At 40.9% G+C, this 24,736-nt stretch overlaps 2 protein-coding genes across 3 annotated transcripts in view; one reads left to right on the top strand and one right to left on the bottom strand.

The window, feature by feature from the left end:
• Nucleotides 1-980: 980 nt before the first annotated feature.
• brwd3 (bromodomain and WD repeat domain containing 3) lies at nt 981-17,010 on the bottom strand. Its single transcript, XM_074672785.1, has 40 exons — nt 16,841-17,010; nt 16,606-16,664; nt 16,472-16,501; nt 16,229-16,288; nt 14,931-15,081; nt 14,747-14,845; nt 14,459-14,619; nt 13,942-14,163; nt 13,732-13,832; nt 13,572-13,642; nt 13,287-13,387; nt 13,142-13,182; nt 12,927-13,031; nt 12,688-12,838; nt 12,465-12,599; nt 12,250-12,378; nt 11,795-12,020; nt 11,571-11,711; nt 11,281-11,461; nt 11,087-11,180; nt 10,811-10,981; nt 10,601-10,674; nt 10,324-10,522; nt 10,062-10,172; nt 9,857-9,964; nt 8,478-8,602; nt 8,300-8,382; nt 8,101-8,212; nt 7,952-8,013; nt 6,354-6,509; nt 6,150-6,270; nt 5,932-6,057; nt 5,750-5,825; nt 5,600-5,650; nt 5,382-5,519; nt 5,128-5,280; nt 4,862-5,031; nt 4,536-4,618; nt 4,103-4,237; nt 981-4,006 (listed from the first exon to the last, which is right to left on the bottom strand). Exons 1-40 carry the CDS (start codon nt 16,872-16,874, stop codon nt 3,171-3,173), a joined length of 5,382 nt encoding a protein of 1,793 aa, XP_074528886.1. The 5' UTR covers nt 16,875-17,010; the 3' UTR covers nt 981-3,170.
• Nucleotides 17,011-21,396: 4,386 nt separating this feature from the next.
• npas2 (neuronal PAS domain protein 2) overlaps nt 21,397-24,736 on the top strand; it is a 49,280-nt gene continuing 45,940 nt past the window's right edge. The window contains exons 1-2 of one of the 2 annotated variants that reach the window (XM_074672789.1): nt 21,397-21,459; nt 21,546-21,661. The gene's annotated coding sequence lies outside the window, so the exon portion shown is untranslated. Of the gene's footprint in view, nt 21,662-24,736 lie in introns of both variants that reach the window. The other variant, XM_074672788.1, reaches the window with a different exon arrangement.

Raw genomic sequence — 24,736 nt, 5'->3', positions numbered from 1 at the left:
CTATAAGAATATTTTGTTCTTAGGTAGACAAGGACATTTGAACTATTGCATAAATTAAAAAAAAATCTTCCCGATGACTCTCGCTGCGGTGCAGGACATCTTAAACCTCAGCTTCTCTTCGTCTGGAACATTTGAACTCCAGTGATTCATTATTTAGAGGGCTGTCTGTGTGGAAGCTTGTTGAAGTTGAGTTATTGTGCTTATTTAGACTAAAGGCGCGTTTCTAAGCGTAATACGATGGAAAACTCCATCAGCTCAAATCTTTTAATACCTCAATGCATAAAGACAGACTTCATTATCATGATCCTGATGCTCCTTCTTAGGTCTTACAAAATAAACTCTCAAATACAGTTTTTCCCCAACCAATTTCATCATCAAACCTCCTCGTGAATACATCTGCACTCTGTTTTACCTCTGCAGATTTCAGCCTCTCTAAACACAAACTTTATTATTATTAAAATGGAGAATAAAAAGAGTACTTTGTATTTGCTGTAATCCCCTAACACTCACAGTCAAGTGCTTTTTTGGGGGTGATAAGTACCTGTTTATACTTTACTTTGCGCCCTTAACATCCACTAAATTGTCCTTTTTCTATGTACGCATTGATCAGTTTTAATTCCCATGATCCTCGATCGTGTCTGCAGTTTCTAGGTGTGGCAGAGTGCGTCACAGCTCAACCTTGTTTGTTCCTCGTCTGACTCACCCCTGCTTTCGGTGCATTAATGCAGTTTAGCAGTGGGAAATGGTACACTCAGGTTTACGACCGTGCCTTATCACGGTCGATAGCCCTGTCCTAATATTCAGTAACTATTGAATCTTTGCCTTCAGTGCATGTTTATGACTCTTCCACCATCATAAAAACTGCAGATGACTCAGTGCAGGTGCTGGTGAGCAGCTCTTGAAGCTTGTGGTGGCGTAACACGGACAGGAATCATTCAGGAACAAAACCACACACATGTAGAAAAATCTCCAAGAAATCCAATCTTTTATTAAAAAAGAGAAAACACGTACAATCAAACATTGTGTATAAAAGACAGTCACATAAGCTCATTCCACCTACAGCAGAATCTTATTGTTGTACTTGTCACCAACTAATCTGATGCTTCCTGGTGAGACTAAGAGTCATCTACTGTATGAAAATAAGATCCCAAAATACGAATCTTCTCACACTCAACCAGTTATATTTCAAGACGCCAGTTAATGTTGCAGCTCGGAGCACCCTGGATGCTGATTTGTGTGTTATCTCTGAGAACCTGACAAAAAACAAAGTCATAGAGAACAAAACACCTCTGAGGTCTCTCTCCTGTCACTGACTACATGGAGGCAGAGTGATGAGGAGGTGTGTTCAGATGAGAGCACCCAGTGCTGTGATGTTAAAGTGTTTCTCTGACCATTGACCAACTACACAAAAGTAAACAATTGGTTCAACAAAAAGATGCATCTATTTTGCAGAACTTCCACAAGATTTCAGAAACAGAAACCAATCGACCCAGGAATCAATAAGTATTACACACAGTGATTCTGAAAGCAAATAAACACCTGATTATCGCATAGAGGAAATGTTTTTAGCTGGTTATGAAAGAGGTTAAAATAGCACCTCTTATTAAAAGACTGAGCAAAGAGCTGCTGTCTTTTTGGCCAAACAAAAAGTTGAGTTTGATGGCTGGTCACATGATTACACAGGTTGATGTTTTAGTGATGTCATTTTTAAACGCAAAAAAAGAAAGAAGAATTAATGCTGGCTGAAAAAGTTCAAAATTCTACACAAAACTCACAAGGTTCATCCTGTCTCCTATAACTTTATTACTCAGCTGCCACGTAGAGGAGATTAATGTGCAAATATTTCTGTATCCTCGTCACTATTATTGTAAAAAATAGAAAAAGCAATCAGAGTATTGTACACTGAAAAATAAATATTTCTGTGGAAGAAAGAAAGAAGGCAAGGGGCTCCCTTGCTTTTGCAGGTGCTAGGCATTGGAGATAGTGAGATGGAAGCAGTTTTAAATGGAGAGATGAAGGAATACGAGATGGGACGGGATGCAGTGGCTCTTTACCCAAGACAACAAACACAACAAAGTCACCCAAGAGGTGGAGGAAACAAATAAACATTCAGGCCGAGTCGGATGTGGGCTTAAGAAGCTGGGATATTACAAGGGCCAGACGGTGAGGTGGTGTTTTTTGTAAATGCTGCTGATTTGAGGGGAAAAATATCAACTTTAAACTTGTGTGGAAGAGAGTGGATTTTTAAGCTGGAGTGGAAAACAGACCCTCTATGTAAATTCTACACCACTATATTCACGCAAAGCTTCTCATAAGGCTGCCTTCTTAAACCCTAAAAGTTTTAATCATTGAGTAAGTTTCAATCATTACAAACTTGTACACTCTGGAGCATACTCAGACTACTTGATGGGTCTCTGTGGATACATGGATCAATTAAACAATGTAGATTAGCACTGATTTAGCTGGACGAACAATATCGACCTCACTGAATGATAAAAACTTCTCTGGCTTTAGATCTGTATGTGGCATTTCATTCACTGACACTTAGATCCCTTTGTATTGTCACTGCCTAAACTACACTTCAGCATCTGACTGAATGCTCTGATAACTAAGGCTTCTGTTTGTGAGGAAAGGGTTTTCAAACAGGCGACATCAGTGTCAATCTAGTGACCACGAGCATGAAGAGTTTTGTTAAGGTACTTGAAAAAAATGAAAAAAAAAAAAAAACACCCAGAGAAATAAAAACATGAGCACCATTTTTTGGCATCTGCATCCGTCTTTGGTGAGCAGGAGTAAGAGGAGCTGTGGGAGGTCAGGTGGGTAAACAGGAGGGTATAGTGTTAGAGGACGAAGAGGAGGAGGAGGGGAAGAGGAAGCAGAGCAGTGCCGTGTCCTAAAGGCTCTGCCGACAAGCAGTAAGGCCAAGGTGAGAGGGTCCAGGGGGGAGGGTCTGTGTTGAACAGTAGCTCGGTTGACCAGGAGAGGAAACTCCATGGCAACGTGTCACAAGCACCAGCGATCAGTTCAAGAGTCATAAGCAGTCTCAGATTTTAAAAAAAGAAAATAATATATATCTTATATATACAGTTGTACAAAAAAGAAAGAAAAATCCCTGAAGTTTGACTCGTGTTTGACAGTTTTTCTGTTGAGGTTTGAGAGGTGGCAGCATGTCAGTGGCTCCAGCCCATGAGGTGGCTGACGCGAGCTTTCTCTGTCATGCGGCGAACCCGTCCTGAGCGGGACCTGCCCAGATTGAGGGGGTCCTCTTTGGACCCCTGGGCGTCGTCCTCGGAATCATCCCCGTACATGACTGTCCTGCGACCCTGGTTTCGTGTGTTCACTCGCCGTGACTTGCACTGGCTGCCTCTCTCTGGTTGACTCCTGGGTGCTGCAGCGCCCCTCTGCACTTTGGAGTTGTCCACCTCCTCCTCTTCTTCTTCCTCCTCCTCCTCCTCCTCCTCTGGTTCCTCCTCTTCATCGGGCTCTTCTTCTTCTTCTTCTTCATCATCATCACCTTCCTCCTCCTCCTCTTCCTCATCTCCTTCTTGTCTTGTGTCCTGCTCTTGCTGCATATGTGGCTGCTCCTCCTCCTCCTCCTCCTCGTCTTCATCTTCATCCTCCTCATCTTCCTCCTCTTCCTGCACTGCCACTATAGGCAGCTGCACCCGTGCTTTTTTAGGTCTCTGTGCCTCCCCCTCTCCTCCTTCGTGTCTCCTTTTCCCTGAGGCCGCCACCTTACTCTTAGCTGCGAGGCGCACGGAGAGGCAGGGGGCTTTGCTGTAGTCATGGTCGCCTCCCTCCACGTACTTCTCCACCTCAGAGTCAGAGCTGTTGTCGCTGTCTGACGACGAAGAAGAAGAAGACGATGATGATGATGATGAGGTGGATGATGACTCAGAGGAGCTGTTGGATCCAGACGCCTCCTCCTTTTCATCGTCAGACTGCGGCTCTTCTCGCTTGTGGCGCTGTCTGGAGCCGTTACTCAGATGTAAGTTACGTCGTTGCCCTGTTGCAACACAAGACGATTTTAGTTTTGTAACAGGAAGGAAACAGTAAAATAAAACATTTTAGTAATTATGACCAGAATTGGGATGTTTCTTACCTGACTTCTTCACTGGAGTGGAGTGGCTGCGGGTCACCCGATGCGGCTCCTGGTCTCCGCTCTCACTGCTCCTTTCTGAACTCGGGGAGGAAGGCTGGATGTCTTCCTCCTCTGCTACACTACTGCTGAGCTGAGCTGAAGCAGAAACACACAGACACACACATATCAGGGCCCTGCATTTAACATACACAGGTGTGCAACAGCTATAACCAGCTGTCAACTAGAGCATTTCTAACTCGATATGATAGAAATCATTGCTATTCAGACATCGAATCTGCTGCTGCAAAAAAAGGTCAATCAGCCTCTGTTTTTGCCAAGCCACAAGGCTTTCTTAGAAAGTGCTGCAAGACAAGATAAAGGTGCATAAAAACAAACACCATGATTTTAAAAGTCATTTCTAACCACAGGCTTGTCTCACACAGTGGAGTCGTACCTTGATGTGACCTCTGAGATCGGCTCTTGGTTGAGGATTTTTTTGGCTTCGACACCTTCCCTGACTTGTGCTTCCCTTTAGGGCTGTACGGCGACAGAGACAAGAAACAACAGCTAAGAATGATTAGCTTCATTACATAGGTGGCAGCTTACTTTTGTTTCAGGAGCTGATGAAGAATCCCTCAGTAGAAACAAGATCTCATTAAAAAACAGGAAAATAAACTGTCAGTGCTTCTTTGCCTACATGGGTTTCAGTCACCCTTTGTACACCGTACTATCAAAGATCATCTGATAATGCAGGCTGTCAACGGTAGGTTACTTTAGTACCTCGGGGATGGGCTCAGTGGCGGTGAGCTGCCTCCGTTGTGCAATCTGTTCCTGTAACTGAGCCTCTGACGAGCTCGCCGCTCATTCTGGATGGCTGATTTGTAATCGGAGATGATGCCGATGATGTGTTTTTCAAAGAAGGCTGACAAACTGAGGGTCATCGTGTAGATCTAGACATTGAACAAAAGAGCTGGAATGAAACTACCTGTTTGACTCCTCACACATAAATCAACTGCACTTTTCAAATCCAGGGAATGCTTTTTCACCTGAGACTTTTTGTTAGGCGTGTATGCTTTGGAGTTGCTGAAGATGAGGCGGACGTCTTTGGCAAACTCCATTGGATTTTCATAATTATCTCCAACCAGCGTCTCCGACACTGTGCCCAGGTCCATCGGAGTGTCAATGATGTCTCTGTAGTCCTGAACAAAGCAAACACAAGACAAGAAATGTTTGTGATCAAAGACTAACAGGTGATAAATTAATTTTAATTTGGAATCGCATCAGAAAGTATCTGTTTTACCGGATACTCAAAGAGATCCACAGGCTGCCTAAATGGTTGTGAATCTGATGAGGCGATCATCCGACGCAGCAGCTCTCTGCATTGACTTCGCCATGCTCTCGCATCCAATGACACGCCGCGCTTCTTTGAGTCTGATCCCTGGAGAGAAGACGAAACATTTTGACAAAAGTGATCGAAGATGATTTAATGCCTGTGACTGTCCATGATGCTAAACTTACCCGGTTTCCTGTGGATGTTCCTGGAGTGTCAGAGTCCACATCTAAGTCAACCTGCAGAGGTACACGGTACATGTGTAAACCAAAAATTTACCTGCATTAATAATAATAATTGTTCCTGACAGAGAAAGAAACAATGATATCCAAACTCACTTCAGCGTCTTCTCCACTGCTGATCTCAGACTTCAGTCGGTGATACAGATCCAGGATGTCTGTGCAGCTCTGGTCCCTGCAGGAGACAGAGGGCCATGAAATCAAACATGAGAAGATCAATAATCTTAATCTAATCCTGTAGAAGCAGTGATGATACTAAAGCATAAACTCTGAAGTTTTACCCGATATAATGCAGCAGAACATCCGTCACCACCTTGGCAGCTGCTACAATAGGGCTCTGGGGTTCATTAAAAGTGCGGGCATTGTGTTCAATGTAGCGCACCTCCCACATAAGCGCAGAGATCCGCCTAAAACAAATGTCCAGATGTCAATATACATGTTTAATATTCTAGGTTAGATAAATTGTGCAAACATTTGATTTGTGGTGTGAGTGCTCCACCTGTGGAAACGGTTCTCCAGCCGTGTGCGGATGGTGCTGAGGTCAGTGGGGTAAGCCACCACAGTGCAGTAGAGGGGGTAGTCCCGCAGATTTACCGGTGATGTGAATGCCTTGGCAACCTCTGTGGGAAAAAAATAACTGCATTTAATACAGCTACACTTCACCTGCTAAAAACCAACTGTTATTAATCTCTTGGAGGCGTACCCAGGGTAAGAAGCTGCTCAATGCCCTGGATGACACGCTCACATTCTTCATCTCGTGTGTGAGCCCCCCACTCCCCCTCCTGAGGCTGGTAAAGAAGGGCCTTAAGCTCATCTTCTGCTACCTCCACACCATCACCAACGTGTTCTGGCAGTGCAGCTGAAAGACAAACACAAGCAGCAGATTTTTATGTTTACAGGCTTTAGAGAATACTTCAAATAATGTTATGGTCAATCAAGTGGCTTAAAGTGATACTCCGGGATGGAACAAGTTGGGTCCTATCACAAGGTTTAGGGTAGAAATTACCCCTACAGCAGTGATTTTGTGCAGCAGAAGCCCAGAGCGCTCGCACCAAACACCCCCTCCCTGCTCCTCTGCCGGTTTCCTCTGCACTCAGACGGGGACATTTTTTACTTGACCAAAAACACAAACAAACGGACTCCCACCGAAAAAATCTGATATTGGTCTGCATTCACGCTTTATTCAGAGAATTTTCAGCGCAATACTTTCACACAAAAACACCGCTAAATAAGGCTCTAGTTCAGGCTCTAGGAAACCGGCAGAGGAGCAGGGAGGGGGTCTTCGGTGCGTGCGCCCTGGGCTTCTGCTGCACAAAAACACTGATGTAGGGGTAATTTCTGCCCTAAACCTTGTGATAGGACCCAACTTGTTCCATCCCGAAGTATCACTTAAAAGTTAAACTCCAAAAGAAAAAAGAAATGTACTATAAGAGATGTGAAATATTACAAGCCCTATAAAAATGACTTAACAGTTTTGATTTTCACCCGACTGCAACTGAAATAACACAGAAGAATTAACCTGAAATGACCTGGTAAAAATGCCAGCCAACTGAATAGTAACTGGCTGCTTGATACATTTCAATATGAATGGACTACTTCAATCTATTACTCAATTAAGTCAAATTAGAGGAAGTCATAGAAGCTGAAAAGCAGCAGCAAATGGGTCCAAGGTGTGAAAATAACAGCACAGAAAAAGAATCATTACAGAAGACTGACTGCTCAAAAGACTCCAAGCAGGTGCCCTTAAGAACGGTTGGAGGCAAAGTCCTTGGTCTACTACCTTTTCAGATTTTGGTGCTGGAATTAGAGAGCTAAAGCTTCCACTAACACCTCAAAGTGAGGAAAATGTAACGTTTTTAGACAGAAACTCATTCATGGATGATATTTATATAAAAATGTTATTCTGAATAACCTCTCTTTAGCTTTCACACTAAATTTTACAAACGAAGATAGTGTTTCTTTGGTTTTTAACTCAATTTATAACCCTTTTATACACATTAGTGCACCACTTTTGAAAATTAATGGGAGTCACTGCTTGAGTGTTAAATTACAGCTTTTAAAGTCAAATCTTTAAAATAGCCTACTACAATTTCACAATCTTTTTGGAATATTATATCTAATGATCACCTTATATCCATATCTAATGGATAAGACAAGATTTAAAAGAGACACATGGAGGACAGAGTAGAGAGTGATATGTCTCCAATATGTGTATTTGTGTGATTTCTCAGTTTTCTTGCTCCAAATCAAAACTTCGTGGAATCATTTTAAATTTCTTCTGTCCCCATAAACCTGACTCACCTTCCTCAGGAATGGGCTCCATGTCCCAGGGACTCATTTTCTCTCGCTCACCGTTATCCCACCTGATGAAGCAAAGAAAAAACATAAAGCAGTCAGAGGTCACTTCATTTGTAACACAGTACAGCTCATTCATGGATGACAGGACATACTTCACTGCATAGCACTGAAACAGGCTGTCTGGATACTCTGGCTGCAGAGGCTCCTGATCCTCCACAGATCCAAACCACCAGGCGTCGTCAATGATGCTGCGGAATCTCATACCTGTAAAGAGAAAACAAAATCAAACCATCAGACCTACTGTGGAATGACTAATAAAAGTGGTGAACACATCTTTTCACGAGGACTAACCTGGCCCCCAGTTGTGCTCTTTGGCCTCATTATAAAATTGCTGCAGCACTAGAAAGTCTATGACATCAGGCATGTCATGGTACCTGCAGAGTGAAGGAACACAAACAGTCAAATGAGCATGTGTGCTTGAATCAATTCATTTTCTCTTGTTCTGTTAGTAACATGCGTAAATGCTTACTTTAAGGAGAAAGACTCATTGGTCATCTTCCCTGAGACTGGGTCCAAGAAAGCCAGTTTGAGGCAGCAGAGGGTGGGAGGTCCCACTTCATATTTGATTCCCACCACCTTCACAGATTCCTGGTCCTGAAGAAGAAATAAAAATACAGGTAAGCAAAACTTTGAATAATCAAAGAAGATAGAAAAAAGACAGCAGAGAATCCTTTCAACAATTTGTTTGGCTTTTTTTTTTGTTTTACTGTTGGCTTGTTTTTTTTTTACCAGGCCACTAGAGGTCATTGCAGCATCATAGGATGCAAGCAGAAGTTGGCAGCAGATGTTAAAGGTTTGAGTCAAATGAATGAGGGGGTCTGAAGCCATGTCCACACGTAGCCAGGTATTTTCAAAAATGAATATCCCCCCTTGTTTCTCTTAAAAAAATAATTTCGTCGATATGCAGTGGGCAAATCTGCCCATAAGTACAGCTCGAGGCATGTCAAACCCATGTGTGGCAGTGTTTTCCAGCAGGGAACCCGTAACAAGCCAATCAGAATGAGCCCCCATCATTCAGCTGTGATTTTGAGAAAAAAAAACTCTGTTTACCGACATCCATATAAAACCATGAAACTGGAGTTTTCCAAAATCTTCACTTTGGCAGGAGTTTTCAGAAAACACCATTTTCAGTGATGTGTAGCTGTGGTTTCATGTGGATGTCAGGCGTAAACGTCTAAAAATATATGCAGTTTCCCCAGATACCTGGCTACGTGTGGACATGATCTGAAGGTGTGGGAGGCACACAGTTTTCGAATGTGCTCGGGTTTTCTTTGTATTATTTTTATTTTTATGACTTTTCAGGTCTAAAGCTTACTAGAAGCAGACATGAAATTATTATTATTTTTCTTAATTTAGCGTTACCTACAGCTTTAGTTTTTTTTATTTTATTCAACTCGACACACGTCCAACTTTTCACTCACTGTCAGAAAGTAGAGGCAACAAAGGACTTTAGACACTAAAGATTAGATAACTGAGAGTCAAGTATTATTGAATCTGCTCTTGCTGAAAGGAGAGTAACAATCAGCAATAGCTCTAGTTCCAACAACAGAACCATGCTTGAAGTCACACAGTTTTGTTAATTTAGCATGAGATCAGGCTGCAGCCATCCTGTCCAGTCTAAAGCTGTACTCTGGTATAATGGTGCTTATGTCATTACAATAATGGAACTGGCAAATAGATGTTAAGGAGACACTAACAATATCTTTTTAATACAAGTCTGCTTACATTTAGTTATTGAACTATCTCTTTAAGAAAGTTACAAGTCCTGACAGCTGTTTCCCCTTCAACAGTTTCTCTGAAGAAGAAAAAATGGAGGATGTGAGGATTTCCCATCATGCTGTGTCTCACCCTGAGGTCGAGTCGATTCCATGGCTGTTTCTGAGGGTTGATGCTGTACGCCTTGGCCCTGCGGACTGCCCGGACATAAGCCTGGTGGCCCTGTTTGAAGTAGATGAGCTGGAGAATGGAATAAAAACACATGATGATCAAAATGCATGAAATGATACATCGTCAAGTGTTTGATCTATTAATCTGTCTAAGGAACACAGTTTACCTCATCACCCATTTGTGGAACAAAAGGAGAGCGGCGTGGGATTGTCTCCATTATCCATGACGGTGGCATCCACTCCTCAGCATCAAGTCCAGCCAGAGAGGACATGGGTTTCTGTGGAAATTCAGATTTCAGGGAAAATGCTTACATCTGTATGGGCTATCCTGGTTGAAAGTAGTTTCCCCAGAACAAAAAAAATAATAATAATGCAACTTTAGCATGACAAATGATTTCAACACCCTGACTAAAAGAGATGTTAACTCACCTGTTTGGTCTCCTTGGGTTTCTTCTTCTTTTTCTTCTCACTCTCCTTCTTCTTTGCATCCTTTGATTTTTCCTCTCCCTCCTCCTCCTCAGAGCTGCTGTAAGCTTGAGGCTGCACAGGCCTCCTGCTTGATCTCTTCGGTGGCTGGAGGTTGATTCCGGCGTCAGCTGTCCAGTCTGAATATTCACTGGAGGAGTCACTGAACACAAAAACCATGAGAACTTTGAGCTGAGTGATCTTCACACATATAAAAACATCTCTTAAATAAGTTATTTACCTGGAGCTGCTTTCCGTCTGCCACTGAGTTTCACCATCAGAGGAGGCCTCGCTCTGATCCCCTTGTTCTGCTCCCTGTGAATAAAAACAGTCAGCACATTAGCTCAATTAATCGCTTTAAAGATTCTTCTTGTAATTGTAGTTTTTTGCAACAAAGTTTCGAGACGAACTCTTATAAATCAAAGGAGAGGAGTAAAAGAATGTTTAATACTTCTCCATCACTTTCAGACTCTATCTGACTGTCAGAGTTATGACGGTTGCTGAGATTTCGACTCCTGGTCCCTGGGCGGCGAACTTGAGCCGAGCGGGTCTGATAGGCATGCCGCTGCTGCTTTTTCTTTGTAGGGCGTAAGGAGCGAAGGCGTGTTGTCAGGGGATCGCTCTAAAAGGACATCAAGAGGTAGAAAATGAGAAAAGCTGGAGTGTATTGGCATGGACAATACATTTGATGCGTGAAAAAAGAACTGTGAAGGGAAGGATTTTGTACCTTAGGCATGCATGCTGCTGGTTTCTTCCTCTTCTCTGCGTTGTAAAGGGAACATTCCATGTCGCCTTTGGCTTGTCTGCATTCCTCCATTACCCTGAAAAGGAATAAAAAACATTTCTATCAAATTACTGTAAAAAGGTACAAGGTAAAGTAGTTTGATGACATCACCTGGGTTCTCCATCTATCGGCCTCACCTGAATGTTCCATGTGGCACTTCATTGACCACCACTCTGCGACTCCAGGCCAGCAGATCCCTCTCTGTGGCTACTTGACTCCGCAGCGCATTATGCTGCATCTGCCACACTCCGTCTACCTGTCCAGTCCTGCGTGTTCCAGCTGTTGGAGGGGAAGGCACCACCTCTGCTGCAGCATCAACTAAAATAAAAGACTTTCGCTCATCTTTATATCAACAACACAATGCTACTGCCAACACTTTTTAATGGATTTTTACACCACACAAACATCTGCAACATACACAACATACCCTCTGCCTCTTCAGCCCGCTCTTCTCCATTCTGACGTTGGTCCTGCTCATTCTGCAGCTGTCTGATGAGATTGTCCAGCACACTCTCTCGGTTGTCTGCTGTTTGCTGGCCAAGAACCTGCTCCACCAGCTCTCCATCACCTAAACAACACAAGGCAAAGAGTTTCATTAGCTCAGCTCAAGCTGTGTCAGCATTGTGTTAACAATAAGATAGCAGATTTTACTGTTAGCCATGTATCCTAGCTGTGGTATCAGCTGGTCCTCCTTGCAGTTTTCTCTTCCTGGCACCAAGCGCTGGTAGTGAGGAGGGTGAGGGTTCCCATCAACATCCACCAAGAAGGGGGGAGGCATTAGATGTGGGGCCTGCTGTGTCTGTTCATCCAGGACGTAGTTATTAGAGTCACGGATGAGAGGTCGGTAGTCCGTATGGAAGAACATCTGGTCAGGAATCTGAGGGGGATAAACAGTGTATTTGTGTTAGTAATGAGGCACAGTGTAAAATGACTTTAAATGTGTTGCTGCACATTTTTATCACACAATTCAAACACTATCTGTAACCACAAATCCACTGTTTGGATTCTAAATTGTATTTTTTTTTAAATAAAAAGAGTTAAATAAAACTGACAGTGTGGTTATGAAGCATGAAAACTTGCTTGGACCTTGACTTTCGAGTGTTTACCTTCTCGTACGGCCTGCTGCAGCCAAAGCCAAAGATGAGCAAATGGCCGTGTGAGTCAGTGCAGGAAAAATGCTGCCCATCAACAGAGAACTTGCAGTCATAAATAGCACCATGGCCTTGCCCTTCAATCTGGAAAACAGACATTTTCATGTGAACTCAGTGAAAAGAAAGAAAATAGAGGCTACTGGTGGCTGATTTTCATTGTACATCATTACCATATTGAAAAAGTTGCGGATTTTGACTCCTCTTGTCAGGTCCCAGATGTAAATGTTACCATCATGCCCAGCAGATAGTATGATGCGGGAGTCAAATGGGTGAGCCTCAATCACATACACCTCATCATCATGGCCCTGAGGAGGGAAAAGAAAAATATTTAGTTTACAAAAAGACAGTAAAGAAACTGAAAGGTACAAAACACCAGCCTCATCAGCCACTCACTGTTAAAACATGCAACAGCTGTCCAGAGGTTGAGCTCCACACTTTGAGCAGGTAGTTTGACACCGCTGTGATGACAGTGCTATCTGACCGGTCCCAGACAACCATGGTCACCACTAGTTTGGTTTTATCATCCCCAGTGGCAGCAGAAGTCCTGAAAGAAGAAAAAAAAATCTGTCATTGAATACAAACACTTTCCAAAGAAAGATCATGCCTCATATAAATACTGTTTACTCTCTTACCCAGGCAGCCTGGCAGTCATGTCCAAAACGACACTCTTCCACTCTTGTTGCTGGTAATGCCAGATCCTGGCTGTGCCGTCTCGACTGCCACTCACAAACCTCAGGCTGGGCAAAAACACACATTTAAATGTCAGTGGCTTCACAAACATAGAAAGGAAAAAAAACGACACCAACAATGTTTTCAGGTCTGCGTAGATCCAAGGTAACACACTCACTTGTCACTGTTATTGCTGAACTGGACGACTACAACTTTGTCCTGAGGAAAGAAAATAGGATGTGTATTTCTATTAGTCAAAATCTGGCTAAATTATTATTATTGTAAAGAATAAAAAAGCACAGATTATATATTTGGTTACTTACTGTGTGAGCGTCCATCTCAGAGACCTTCATGGGAGTTTCAGCACCAAGGTAGTACACCCTGATCAGATGGTCAGTTCCACCAGTAGCCATGAACATACCACCTGAAGGCAGCAATAGGAAGAAGTTAACCAATCAGGAAAACCTCACTTGATATTCAAACCATAGACTGTAAAAAAAATTGACGTCATCTTGCTCTGCTCCAAGTTATTACATTCATCAAATTCATATTGAAGCCAGCTATTGTTCTGAAAAAGGAAATTATACCCACCAGGGAACTATACTTACCACTGCTAAAAGAGGATGTGGAGACCTGCACTCCTGGTCGTGATCGCTCAACAAATTTCACAGGTTGATCACTGAGGGGTAAGAGGAAAACAATGTTTCCATAACCGAATGAACACCAGTGAACAACTTTGTTGAAGGCAGTTTTGTTGATCACACTTACTCAAACTTTGTGCTGATGGAGTGCCACTTCCAGAAGCACACCATGCCATCTGCACCAGTGGAGGCCAGGTACCGTGTTGTCCCTTTTATAGCTGGACAAAACTAAGGGGACAGCAGAAAGTCAGGTCTGGTTTTTCTTGTGCAATGTCAAAGGCTGGAAGTCTACTAATTCATATTTTTTGAAGTCATTCCTAAACAGTTTCAGTCTCACCTGTATGGATGTGATGGAGGCAGCGTGAGCCTGCAAGACAATGATGGGAGCACAGGTACGTAAACACCACACCCTGATGGTTTTGTCACAGCTAGCTGAGGCGATGAGGGTGTTCTCATGATTGACGGCCATGTCACAGATCTCCGCTGAGTGGCCGCGTAGGGTTGACAGAAGCCGGCCGTCATCAGTGGCCCAGATTTTCACCAGGCAGTCATCAGAACCCTGAAATACAAGACATTAGCAAAAATGGTTGCGACAGCTTGAGTGGAAATGATCTACCTCTGGAAAACAGATACCTTCCTACAGTGAAAAAAGAGTTTGTCACTTCATTGCAAACAAAACCCCACCCTGATCTCTGACCAATTATTGACACACAAACTACCACCCTCCAGATGGAGAAACACACAACCTGCTTCAGTGTTGAAATGTCTTCATAATGTGACTTGTCCAAAAGGCATAAGTTTAGTTTCAAATAGTTTAAAGTTTTAAATGTCATGTAGCAGTTGACTCCACTTACCGTAAATATCCGACGACCAGTGCGGTCAAAGGCTACACAATACACTGAAGAAAGGTGGCCGAGGATGCGTTTGTGTATCTTCATGTGTTGGTAGGAGGAAGACGGCAGGGCCTGGCCAAAGCGAGCTGTACCTGTGGCCTGGCGAGCTCCCATGATGGATACTTCAAGCATAAAAATAGATATCAAGTAAAACAGGAGAAGCAATGGTTCACTACACTAGCGAGTGGAATTAAATGCATCAAAATAAAACAAATAATGACAATAGTTATGAAACAGAAATGTACACACCAACATTAGGAGCGGCTCCATTATTGACTGGAGGTTCTGGTGGACGTCCTCGATGAAGTGCAGCTACAGCTGAACCACTGCATAACTTGTGGCTACAACCTAATGAAGAAGGAAGAAAAACTAAGAAAAGATATTGAGCTAAATGGTAAGAACAGAGTTCAGGTGGGTTTAAGGATGTGTTTACTTTTGGTGGTGCGAAGCAAGGACTGTCTTCCAAGCCCCAAAAGTGTTTGGACTCCAGGGACACTAGGTGGGATCTCCTTCTCTATAAGTGGGCCTATTTGCTGGCAGACACGGAGCAGATAGTCTGCGGGAATGTGCTGGTTCAAAGTGACCTGCGAGAAAAAAAAGAAACAAAGAAGAAAGAAAAACAGAACAAATATTAAGAATAGGCAACAAATATTCTCAGTGTGAAAGCATTATTTCAATAGATATACTAGGTATTTTATGAAAAAGACTAAAACTCTTTAGAAAGAAATATTAAAACCCTGATAATTATTAGTTTTATTTTGCACTTTTGTTAATATATTAAAAAAAAATCTTAAATCGGAGAGACTTGTTTGTATCTTGTTTTGGACTTGATGGCAAAGTGACTGTGCTGTCTCTGTTCAAAATGATTTGTCACTGTCAATTTAAATTTTATGCATCAAAAATAATATCAGTATCAGTGAGTACTCAAGAGGAAGTACTTGTGCCGGAATTGGTATTGGACACCCCTTGTATTTTCCCTATTAACCCTTACCCTACAGCTCAATGTTGTGTATAGGACAACACTAAGCACTTGTTTTTGGCAAATATCCGAACTGATTTCCACACCCTCTTTTTCTCTCATGTGCTTATAATCCTTTTATTGTGTAAAGCTCTAACACAGGAAAACACACTAATTATATAAATGTCATGGGAGATTATAATCGTATAATACGGCCTACTTGTGTTAAAAACGATCATTAAATCACCTTATAGGCTGACACATGTGTCAGGGTTTAACTTTCTAAAAAGTGACTGCATAGCTTTAATCTCTTCTTCAAAACACTGAACTTTATCGACAGTAGGATTTCACAGTATGGTTGGATAAAAACAGTTAGAGAAGATAGGGCAATCAAAGAGGAGGGCCAAAGCAATGTACAACCAATCAAAACCGTCCTTCACTATTTTTCCGGTTCGCTCGCAAACACAACAGTGACTCCATTGGCTCCAACAGACGACTGGCAGCAGGCTATGGCTGATCCAACCAATCACAAACCGTCCTTTTCCTATTCTCCTCCCAATAGCCACACAATAGCAAAGCCTCAATAAAATGATTTTAATCAGGCCTGAACTAATGTAATGTTTTAAGATGTTACAATAAACTTAGGCGTCTTACTAAAAAGTCTGGTCAAGGGGAATGATTATACTCGTATATTTGAAAACAGATGTTATTTAAAGCACAGGTTATACGCTTAATATGATTTTCACAAGTTAAAAATCGTAATTCGCACTCACCCAGTCTTGGAAGGTCCGTTTGTATTTCTTTCCGTCCCAGCTCCATCGTTCAGGAACCAACTAAAATTAAAAGATAAGCCGTTACAGGTAGCACCGTACTGCTTGTTTAGCCCAGACTCGGCAACCCACTTAACAGGCTGAAACCAGTCAGAATTTTGAAAAGTTGCCCGTACAGAGGCGAGATGGGAAGCACTACGGAAATTACACACGAAAATTGGCAGAGAAAAGTCCAGCTGAACCAACCTCATACTCCTCCAGCTCCTCAATCAGGATCTAACAACGGACACACACAGTTAGCATTAGCCGCTAGCACTAGCACCTTATTACATCATTTTGTTAAAAATGGTACTTAATAATTTCTCTCGATATGAAGTTACCTGTGCTGCTTTTTTACAGGGTCCAGACTGTAGAAATCTGGCAATGAGGTAATATAGTTCTGAAAAGAAAAAGCAATATGTTAGCGCGGTGCTAACTAATGGTGCTATAGAGCCGAGCTAACGTTAGGCAGCTTCGGGTGCCTTTCGGTTACTTAGCTCGTCTGCTGACACAAAACGACAAACTGTGTCATTCTGAAATTTTTCATCATTCAACAAAGGGATACATATCACTCACCAGCCTCGGTTTGTGAATACTGTTCTCTTGCCATCACTTGATAACACGGGCGACATTAGACAAACTGATGTTTTAGCTTGCTCCTTAGCCGCCGGCTAGCTAACTGTAGCTAGGTGTGTTAAGCTAATACAGGCTCGTGAATGGCCTCCTCCTTTCTCAAGTAGTTCTCAGACCCCTGGTGCTTTGTATTAGCGCCCTCCAGTGAAAATTTATTATACTGAACGTTTCTTCTTCTTTGTCGCAATAATAGACAGTGAAATAAACATCTTTTTTTTTAATCTACTTGATGTCTGTTGTCAGTAAAATTTGTCTTCAGATTGAAGTGTTAAAGCGTGTTACTGACGTTGAAATGAGATACCCTATTTAACGAGAAAGCTTATAAATATCTTTTCTGTGGCCAGTGTCATTTTGTTAATGGATAAACACTATCCTGTCCTCCACTTAATGAGACACGTGACACATACAATTTTGACTCAGTTAAGTTAAAGCGGTTAATTTTGTTCTATAAGCTGAGGGTACACTGTCATTCTTTCCCTTAAATTTACGCCACCAAAGCCAAAATAAGACAAGATATTTCTTTCTTTGTCCCAGAACAGGGAATTCACAGCAGTTAAGTGTATAGTTGACATAAAATTAATGATGTTGATGATGAAATACAACAAATGCAACTAAAAACATTATGAATGTCACCATTGATTTACAAAAAATGTAAATAACCAAAAGACCTGCGATATATTTTAGTGAGACAAAGTGGGTGAAGGAGCCTTTCAATGAATGAGCTTCCCAGTAAGTCTCCTGCAAGAGGGGAGGTTATGTCACCTGTCAGGGATGAAATATTACAGGATACTTCTTGAGGATTGGGTTTTTAGAGGAACATCGCCATGACAATGCCCATATGAAGTAAGACCAATGGTTTGGTTAATTTGAGAATTTTTTGTATTGCTATAACTCTAAAAAGTAAATAAATCACTAAAATACAGTAAAGATGTGGAATTTCCGCCGCCTTTCAAAATAATTCTGTGAAGCCTGTCTGCCGCAAAGCTCACCAGTTAATTGAAAATAGCAATCAAACAGCTAGTTAAAATAACAGAAAAAGGTACGCTTGCAGTCATGGAAATCTTGAGAACATGTCTGAGTCCAGACTTTAAAACCAAAATGAAGTCACCAGTTCTCTGGAATATGGAAAGTAAATTTTCTGTGAATCATCCTTTAAAAGAAGTTATCAGACAATGAAAAAGAAGCAAAGCCAAAACTTCAGTAATTATCTTTTAATTTGTTTTGATATTAAACCACCATAAGTGTTCACATAGAAAAAAAAGACTTCTTTAATGCTGTAACAATAATTGATTGACTTTGAGGCCAGTGGTTGTAATCAGCTTTGGGCATAGGCCTAAGCAAAAAATATACTTTGAAAGTTTCTGAGCTACCTTACCCTCACTGAGTGTGTCTGTAAGGTGCAGTTTTGGACTTGGGCCAAAAACAGATGGTGAAGAACTTTCACACAGAAAAACAACATAAAAAGACTGAAAAAGCCATTAAGGTTTATTTAAAAAAGTCAATTTACTGGTCAAAAATACAAAATATTTGAGAGTGCTTTTTCCCCAGTGGCACCAGTTTTGGTACCCTACCTTTATTAAAGTAATGAACCAGTACTTGAAGCAGAGGCTTTGAAGAAATTAAAAACTTGTTGCAGTTGTTTAGAATGTTCCCTTGGCTAACATTAGTTGGCCTGTCATATCAAAAGCACCTTTGGTGAAACAACTCAAAATAAACTCACACGCTGAACACACAAGTTATGGTTTCTTTTTCATGCCTCAGTCAGTCTTAGCCTTGAGACCATTTTATTTCCTCAAGTTTGTAGACTCTCTTTTCATATGGGAATAATACCTGTAATGTGTTTGTAATGTGTTTTTGGACCTATTTTATTTTGGGTGCATGTCTTTTTTTTTTGCACCTATGTATTATTTAAAGACATAATAACTCTTCATTGTTTATACTGATAAAACCCAGAAAAGTCTGCACATAAGATCCACCAGCCACAGCTCTGATGTCATCAGTAAATGGGTGTTACAGAATGATCGTCATCATATCTCAGATCAGATCACACTGGGTCACATGGAGTGCTGGTTTAGTGTTGGATCATGATAGGCCTATACAAAGAGTCCCAGCATCTGGTTTTTCAGTGACTTAGGTCTTGAGCAGCTTACTATGAGGTCAGTGCAATCATATTTTTGTCATCTTAGAAATATCGTAAATTGTGAAAGCATCTTTCTCAGCTGTTTTCTTCCCTAAAGACTAGCAATTAAAAAAAAATTTTGTGCCCATATTTTAAAAGCAAAAAATGTGAAAATCCGAGTTTAATATAAGAGTGGTATGATCATGGGTAAGGTGAATTTGTTCTTGTCTTTTCTGGTTTTGAACATTCCAAACCCTGGGTGCAGACTTGCAGAGGACTGACAGGTTGATAATGAGACATACCAACAAAAGCACGATACCACAGGTGTTGAAAGATTAATTGCAGTTTTCTAAGAGCTATTTAACCAGTTGAATGTTGCTCTGTCTCTTTGATTTCATTTTTTTAGATTGTAGTTTGGTTGTCCATATATCTATATTATTTCATTGAAAAGCTCTCATCATACACTCACAGTCAGAGCAATCTGGAGCCAGCTTTTTGTAAAGCTCTGACTCATGGCAAAAAAAAAGTTTCAGAAAGAATGTGGTTTACCACTAAAATCACAAATTGTAAAGCAGCCACATTTAACCTTCTGTGAAGTATGTAAGTCATGCCAATAACCAGAGCCAAAAGCAGTTTACCTCCAACTGTTGTGAAAGACGGAATTGTGATCTTGGCAATAGCAATGGAGAAATCAAATAATCAAGGTGAGACATGCCTCCTTGAGCATGAGCCATGCCAAAACTGTGTGTATTGGTTGTGGAACAGTATGTTTGCATGAGTGATTTGTCTTTTTTTCAGGAAGTGGTTTAATGATTGGGATTTTGAGTCACTTCTGCGCTCTGAGTAGACAAAGGCCCCAGTGAGGAAACATGATGGATACACTTAATACTGTACTACAACACAGTTCTAAGGCTCTTTGCTTGGATACAGTGGCTTTATTATGTCTTAAATGATAAATCTACAGCTTGGATGATTGTTTTCTACATTTCAATCACCACATATTGCCACAGGTACACATTAATTACTTGAAACATAGTGAAACTTTGAATAGTATGAAGACACCATTGGTTAGAGCATCTTAGCATCTCAGTCTTGTTGATAATCTTGTTTCATTGTTATAGTAGGACCAACATGAATGGCGTTGTCTGCTAAAAAGTCCTTATAGGAAAATTCGCAGCATATATGGAAATATTCCCCTTCACCAGTAATAATAAAGTTACTTGGTCCCTTTAATATGACCATTGACGATCAAATAAGCAAGTTAAGGCCTGTGTCCTGCTTTCAAGTTATTCCAGAAATGACACCAGTGCTTTACATTTCCTGAGGTATCACTTCATCCTTTTGTTCTTCAAATTTACTTCCTGTTAAACTCAGAATAAAATTAGAGGATCCTGCTTATTACATGCAAGGGACTGCAAATAGTTACATTTCCAAACGTCTTTGTAATTCAGTCATCCATCCGCGATCACTAAACTCAGCCCCTGCATCTGTCCTGTTATTCAAACCAAAATAAATAAATAAAGAAAGAAACTAAAAGTTGTAAATATTTTTGATGATCAACTCTGATAGGGTTTTATCTGTGCTTGTGAAAAAAATGTATAACCAGTTGAATGCTTTATTAACTGAGCTGTAATAAAAACCACAACATTGATTTGAAAACTGAATTTAAAGTTCTATGGTTATCATCTCTCTGCTACAATTTATTTTAAAAAGGAGCATTGAACACCCCCCCCCCCAAAAAAAATAAATAAATAAATAAATAAATAAAATAAAATAAAATAAATAAATAAATAAATAAAAAGATAAATAAAAAGATAAAAAAATAAATAAAAAATAAAAATAAATAAATAAAATGTATCATTCTTGCCTTGTCATTGCAGCTTGCATTTATTCATTAACATTTAAAAACACCTCTCCTTGCATTCGATTTCGCTGTCTGACCCAAGGGTGGCGCAACATCGTACCTAGGGTGGGGGGAATGATGCGTCTCACTATGTGCACTTGTCTTCTTCTAATTGTTTTAAACATCTACTGTCCAAGTAAACCAACATGTGATGATCAGTGTGCCTTATAAAATGACTCAGACAGCAACAGGCATTAAGCGCACAAGGCACAGCACAGTATGCATATATTCAGTTCTTGTATAACCTGTTGAATCTCTGCCCGATCAGACAAAGATAGACGTTCATATTAAACAAATCGCTTTATAAGTGCAGAACAATCTATTCATTTAAAGGGCATTTAAAGCCCCTGTCAGCACACTGGAGCCGCAGAAACACACATGGACGGTCACATAACTTTATTTAGAATATAGTTCAGTGGGCGGGACTGAGAGTGTGGACGGTCTCTGGCTACAGGAGCCTCTCCATTCAGCCGTCATCTGCGATTGTGGACGGGACGTGATTTGATAGGATCTCAGTCAAACGATAATGTAAAATTTGAGGTGTGTGTCGATCGGGATCTTCACCCTCAATAGACTGTATCCCCGAAAATACGCCGCTCGGTTATTGGTTATCTTTGTCATTGCAGAGTCGGCGGTGCAGTTTCATCTTTCAGGAACTTTTTGGGATATAAGACGCAGGTTTTGGTCGGCTATTTCCACATGTTTCCGCCTGGTTTCGCCTGACTTTAATTCACTGATCCAGGTAAGTTTCCAGCTTTCTGCTGCCTGTTGTAGTAGCTCGTTCTGCAGTGACGGTTTCTGTACATAAACCGTAACGGTTACTAACTTATTGAACATTAGCTTACACCAACGGCTAGATTAGAAGACACACGTTGGCACATTTCAACAAAACTGGATAGTTGTTGTGTATTTTCTCTTTCATGTCGTCTTAACTCGTACTCATGTGGTTTAAAATATACAAGCATATTTTTGTTTGAATTAATCATTATATTAACATTGTAAATACCTGGGAAACAGGGGTTGTGCCTACTTTGGGGCACTCTCTGGCTGTATTGTCCGCCTACAGGTAAAAGTTGACGTATGATTTACGAGGAATTAAGTATGAAGACTTTGTAATGCTCAGACGAATGCCAGGTACATTACAATAGTGTCATTTAGTTCAAGGGGACCCAATAGTGCAGGTCTAGTGCTGTTTTTGTAGTTGAAAGAAGCCACTCAGTTGTGAGCGATTATTCTGCGTCATAAATCCACGTATACCCGTGTCGGGGCTCGAGCCATTTTGCCGGCTAGCTGCGTCAGTACCGAGGCTGGCCCACAACAGACGTGAATGGTGATGAGGATGTGTGCTGACAGCTGAGCGGGACAAACCAGGCTGCTCCTTCAATGACTGAACTAGGGTGTTCACTGCACCATATGCTCCTTTTTTTGACATCATGCTTCTAAACATTTGGGCCAACCTCATGACTCAGGCCACATCCTCCTCCATTCAGATGGTTTTTAGTCCTATGACATATTCTTACCATATGAATTTACACAGTGGCTTGATAAATGGGTCGATTGTGCTTTGGTTGAGGTGTGGTCATATGGTCACTGAGGTCAAGGGTCAGGTATGATTCTTAACTTTTCATATGACAATTTCTCACTCTCGTGGAGATCTGCTGTGCCAGAAACTACGTTTATGAACTCCAACAGCACTTACAAATCTAAATTGTTGCATAGCCTAATGCTTTTCCTGTACATTGCTTGAATCACATGTAAAAAAACTTAGGTTAGGTTCAAAAAAGTTGTAGGGATATGAATCCACAATTTAAATGGCAATATTATACACACATGTAATGGAAAAATATGAAACTCTTTCATACTTGTCCCTCAAAACACACGCTCCTAAATATCTATTGTTAATGAAATTGATACATGTATCCATATTGATATATCAATGCATCCTCCAAACAACAACCAGTGACATGTAACTAGAAAATCAATTAATCAATCAGCTCACAGTCCAGTCCAGGAGTCCAATATCTCTTTTTGGTCACGCTGTAGAGCAAAATTAGCATGCACCAAACGTTTCAGCCTCACACTGAGGAAGCATGTTAGCCCAGATAGTTGTATTTTGAGATCATTTTGATCTAGAAACTTCTAGGCTTGTTATTTTTTTAGTACATGCTGTCCCCCGATACCTGGACAGTAACAGTAGAAGTTGAACATCAGAAAAGGGTAAACCCATGAAATTGTGGTTTCTAGAGATATCAGATCACTTCAGTATACATGGCTGCAATGTTAAAATCACATTTTTAGATAATTTGAGATTTTTTTTTTATAGAATTAGAATTTGTCTCATAGATGGGACCAAATGCACATTTGCTATGACTAAGCATTTCACAACCATGAAAACTATCTCATGATTAGCTTGCCCCATACCTACTAGCATCATGGTTTCTTTTGTTGTTGTTGAATTTCTCCTTTTATCCCCTATTCTGAATGCCAGCCTCCTCATTTCTATTTTTCCGTATCTGTATTGCCTATAAAAAGATGATCAGTTTGCAGCACTGCATTTCACCTTTGAGAGTAAACAGAGACAGAGGCCTAAATGAGATTCTGTCTTCTGAGATTTAATTGTGATAATTTGTATTCTGCTTTTGCTTAAGCTTAGCTGTGTCTGGGTTTTCGCCTGTATTTGCTGAAGCTATGGGGTGGTGGAGGTTAGCTAACTGATGACACACAGCCCCGTCTCTGATGTTACAGAGCATGTTGTGGGGAAAGTAGGTTACTGGGCCATGTCCTGCAAGCTTAAACTGAATGCTAGTCTGAATATTGCTAGAGCTGCTTAGTGTGACTGGGCATGCACAAATGGTGGAGGGCCGTGCAACAGCAAAGGGATCATTTCCACCTTCTGTCTCTTTAAGAAGACAGAGTGGTGCTCCACATAGAATGAATGTTGAATGTACAACCCATGTTGATTCATCTCAAACACACATGAAATGAAGTGAAATCTGACAACAGGTTGGCTAACGTCACAGGTAGCAAATTACCAGTCCCATTCACTTTTTTAAGATCTCTTTTTTTGAACATCCCACAGTTATTTTTTACACCGTATTGATATTTATATATTTCAACTTACAAATAAATGTTTATCTGATTTAAAAATGAAAAAATGTAAAGCTACTTATATTAAAGCTGAAGACAGATAATCTAGCAGTAATGTGCAATGTACAAAGAAATCTTGAAGATAATCTCTTTAATTTTACCATTCAAACAAAGGTGAAAAAAGTAGGTGTTTTATGATTCTGGGTAGCCTTGTTGAACACAGCCTTCATGGACATTATTGTCTTCCTACACTTGGCTTTTTGACAATAGTTTTCTTAGGATTTAACATATCTAAGCTTGTTGCGTGTCCTTCAGCAGTGTTGTACTTTTTCTTTTAGCGACCAGGTGTCAGCGAACAATAAGCACAAAAGGAAGAAGCATTTTTATGTACAGGTTAATCAGAAATACATTACTCTAAAAACTGGAGACATTTTTTTTTCATCAGAGATAGTACAAGAAAAGAGTTCATGTTGGTAATAAAATAAAGAAAGCTGAAAAAGATGAGAGACAGGCATGCTGACTCCATTTGAGAAATATTTGAAGTATTATTTTTTCCAGAACTAGGCTAGATTTTTATGCTCCTTGACAACCTGTAACAATAGTTTCTGATGTTTTTAAATGTTTTGAATGTCGTCTGGCCAGCCCTCAAAGCCTGTTTACCCTTTTCCAAGAAAGGCAATTCCTGGACTGCTTTGTGTCGTATGATTATGGTTTGACAGGTTGTGGCTGT

The sequence above is a fragment of the Halichoeres trimaculatus genome, unplaced genomic scaffold (assembly GCF_033239565.1).
Source record: "Halichoeres trimaculatus isolate MK-OKI-2021-1 unplaced genomic scaffold, fHalTri1.1 fHalTri1_scaffold_6, whole genome shotgun sequence".
Classification (NCBI taxonomy): Eukaryota; Metazoa; Chordata; class Actinopteri; order Labriformes; family Labridae; genus Halichoeres; species Halichoeres trimaculatus.
Note: the sequence above shows the minus strand (reverse complement) of the source record. Positions and strands in the feature narration are given on the sequence as shown.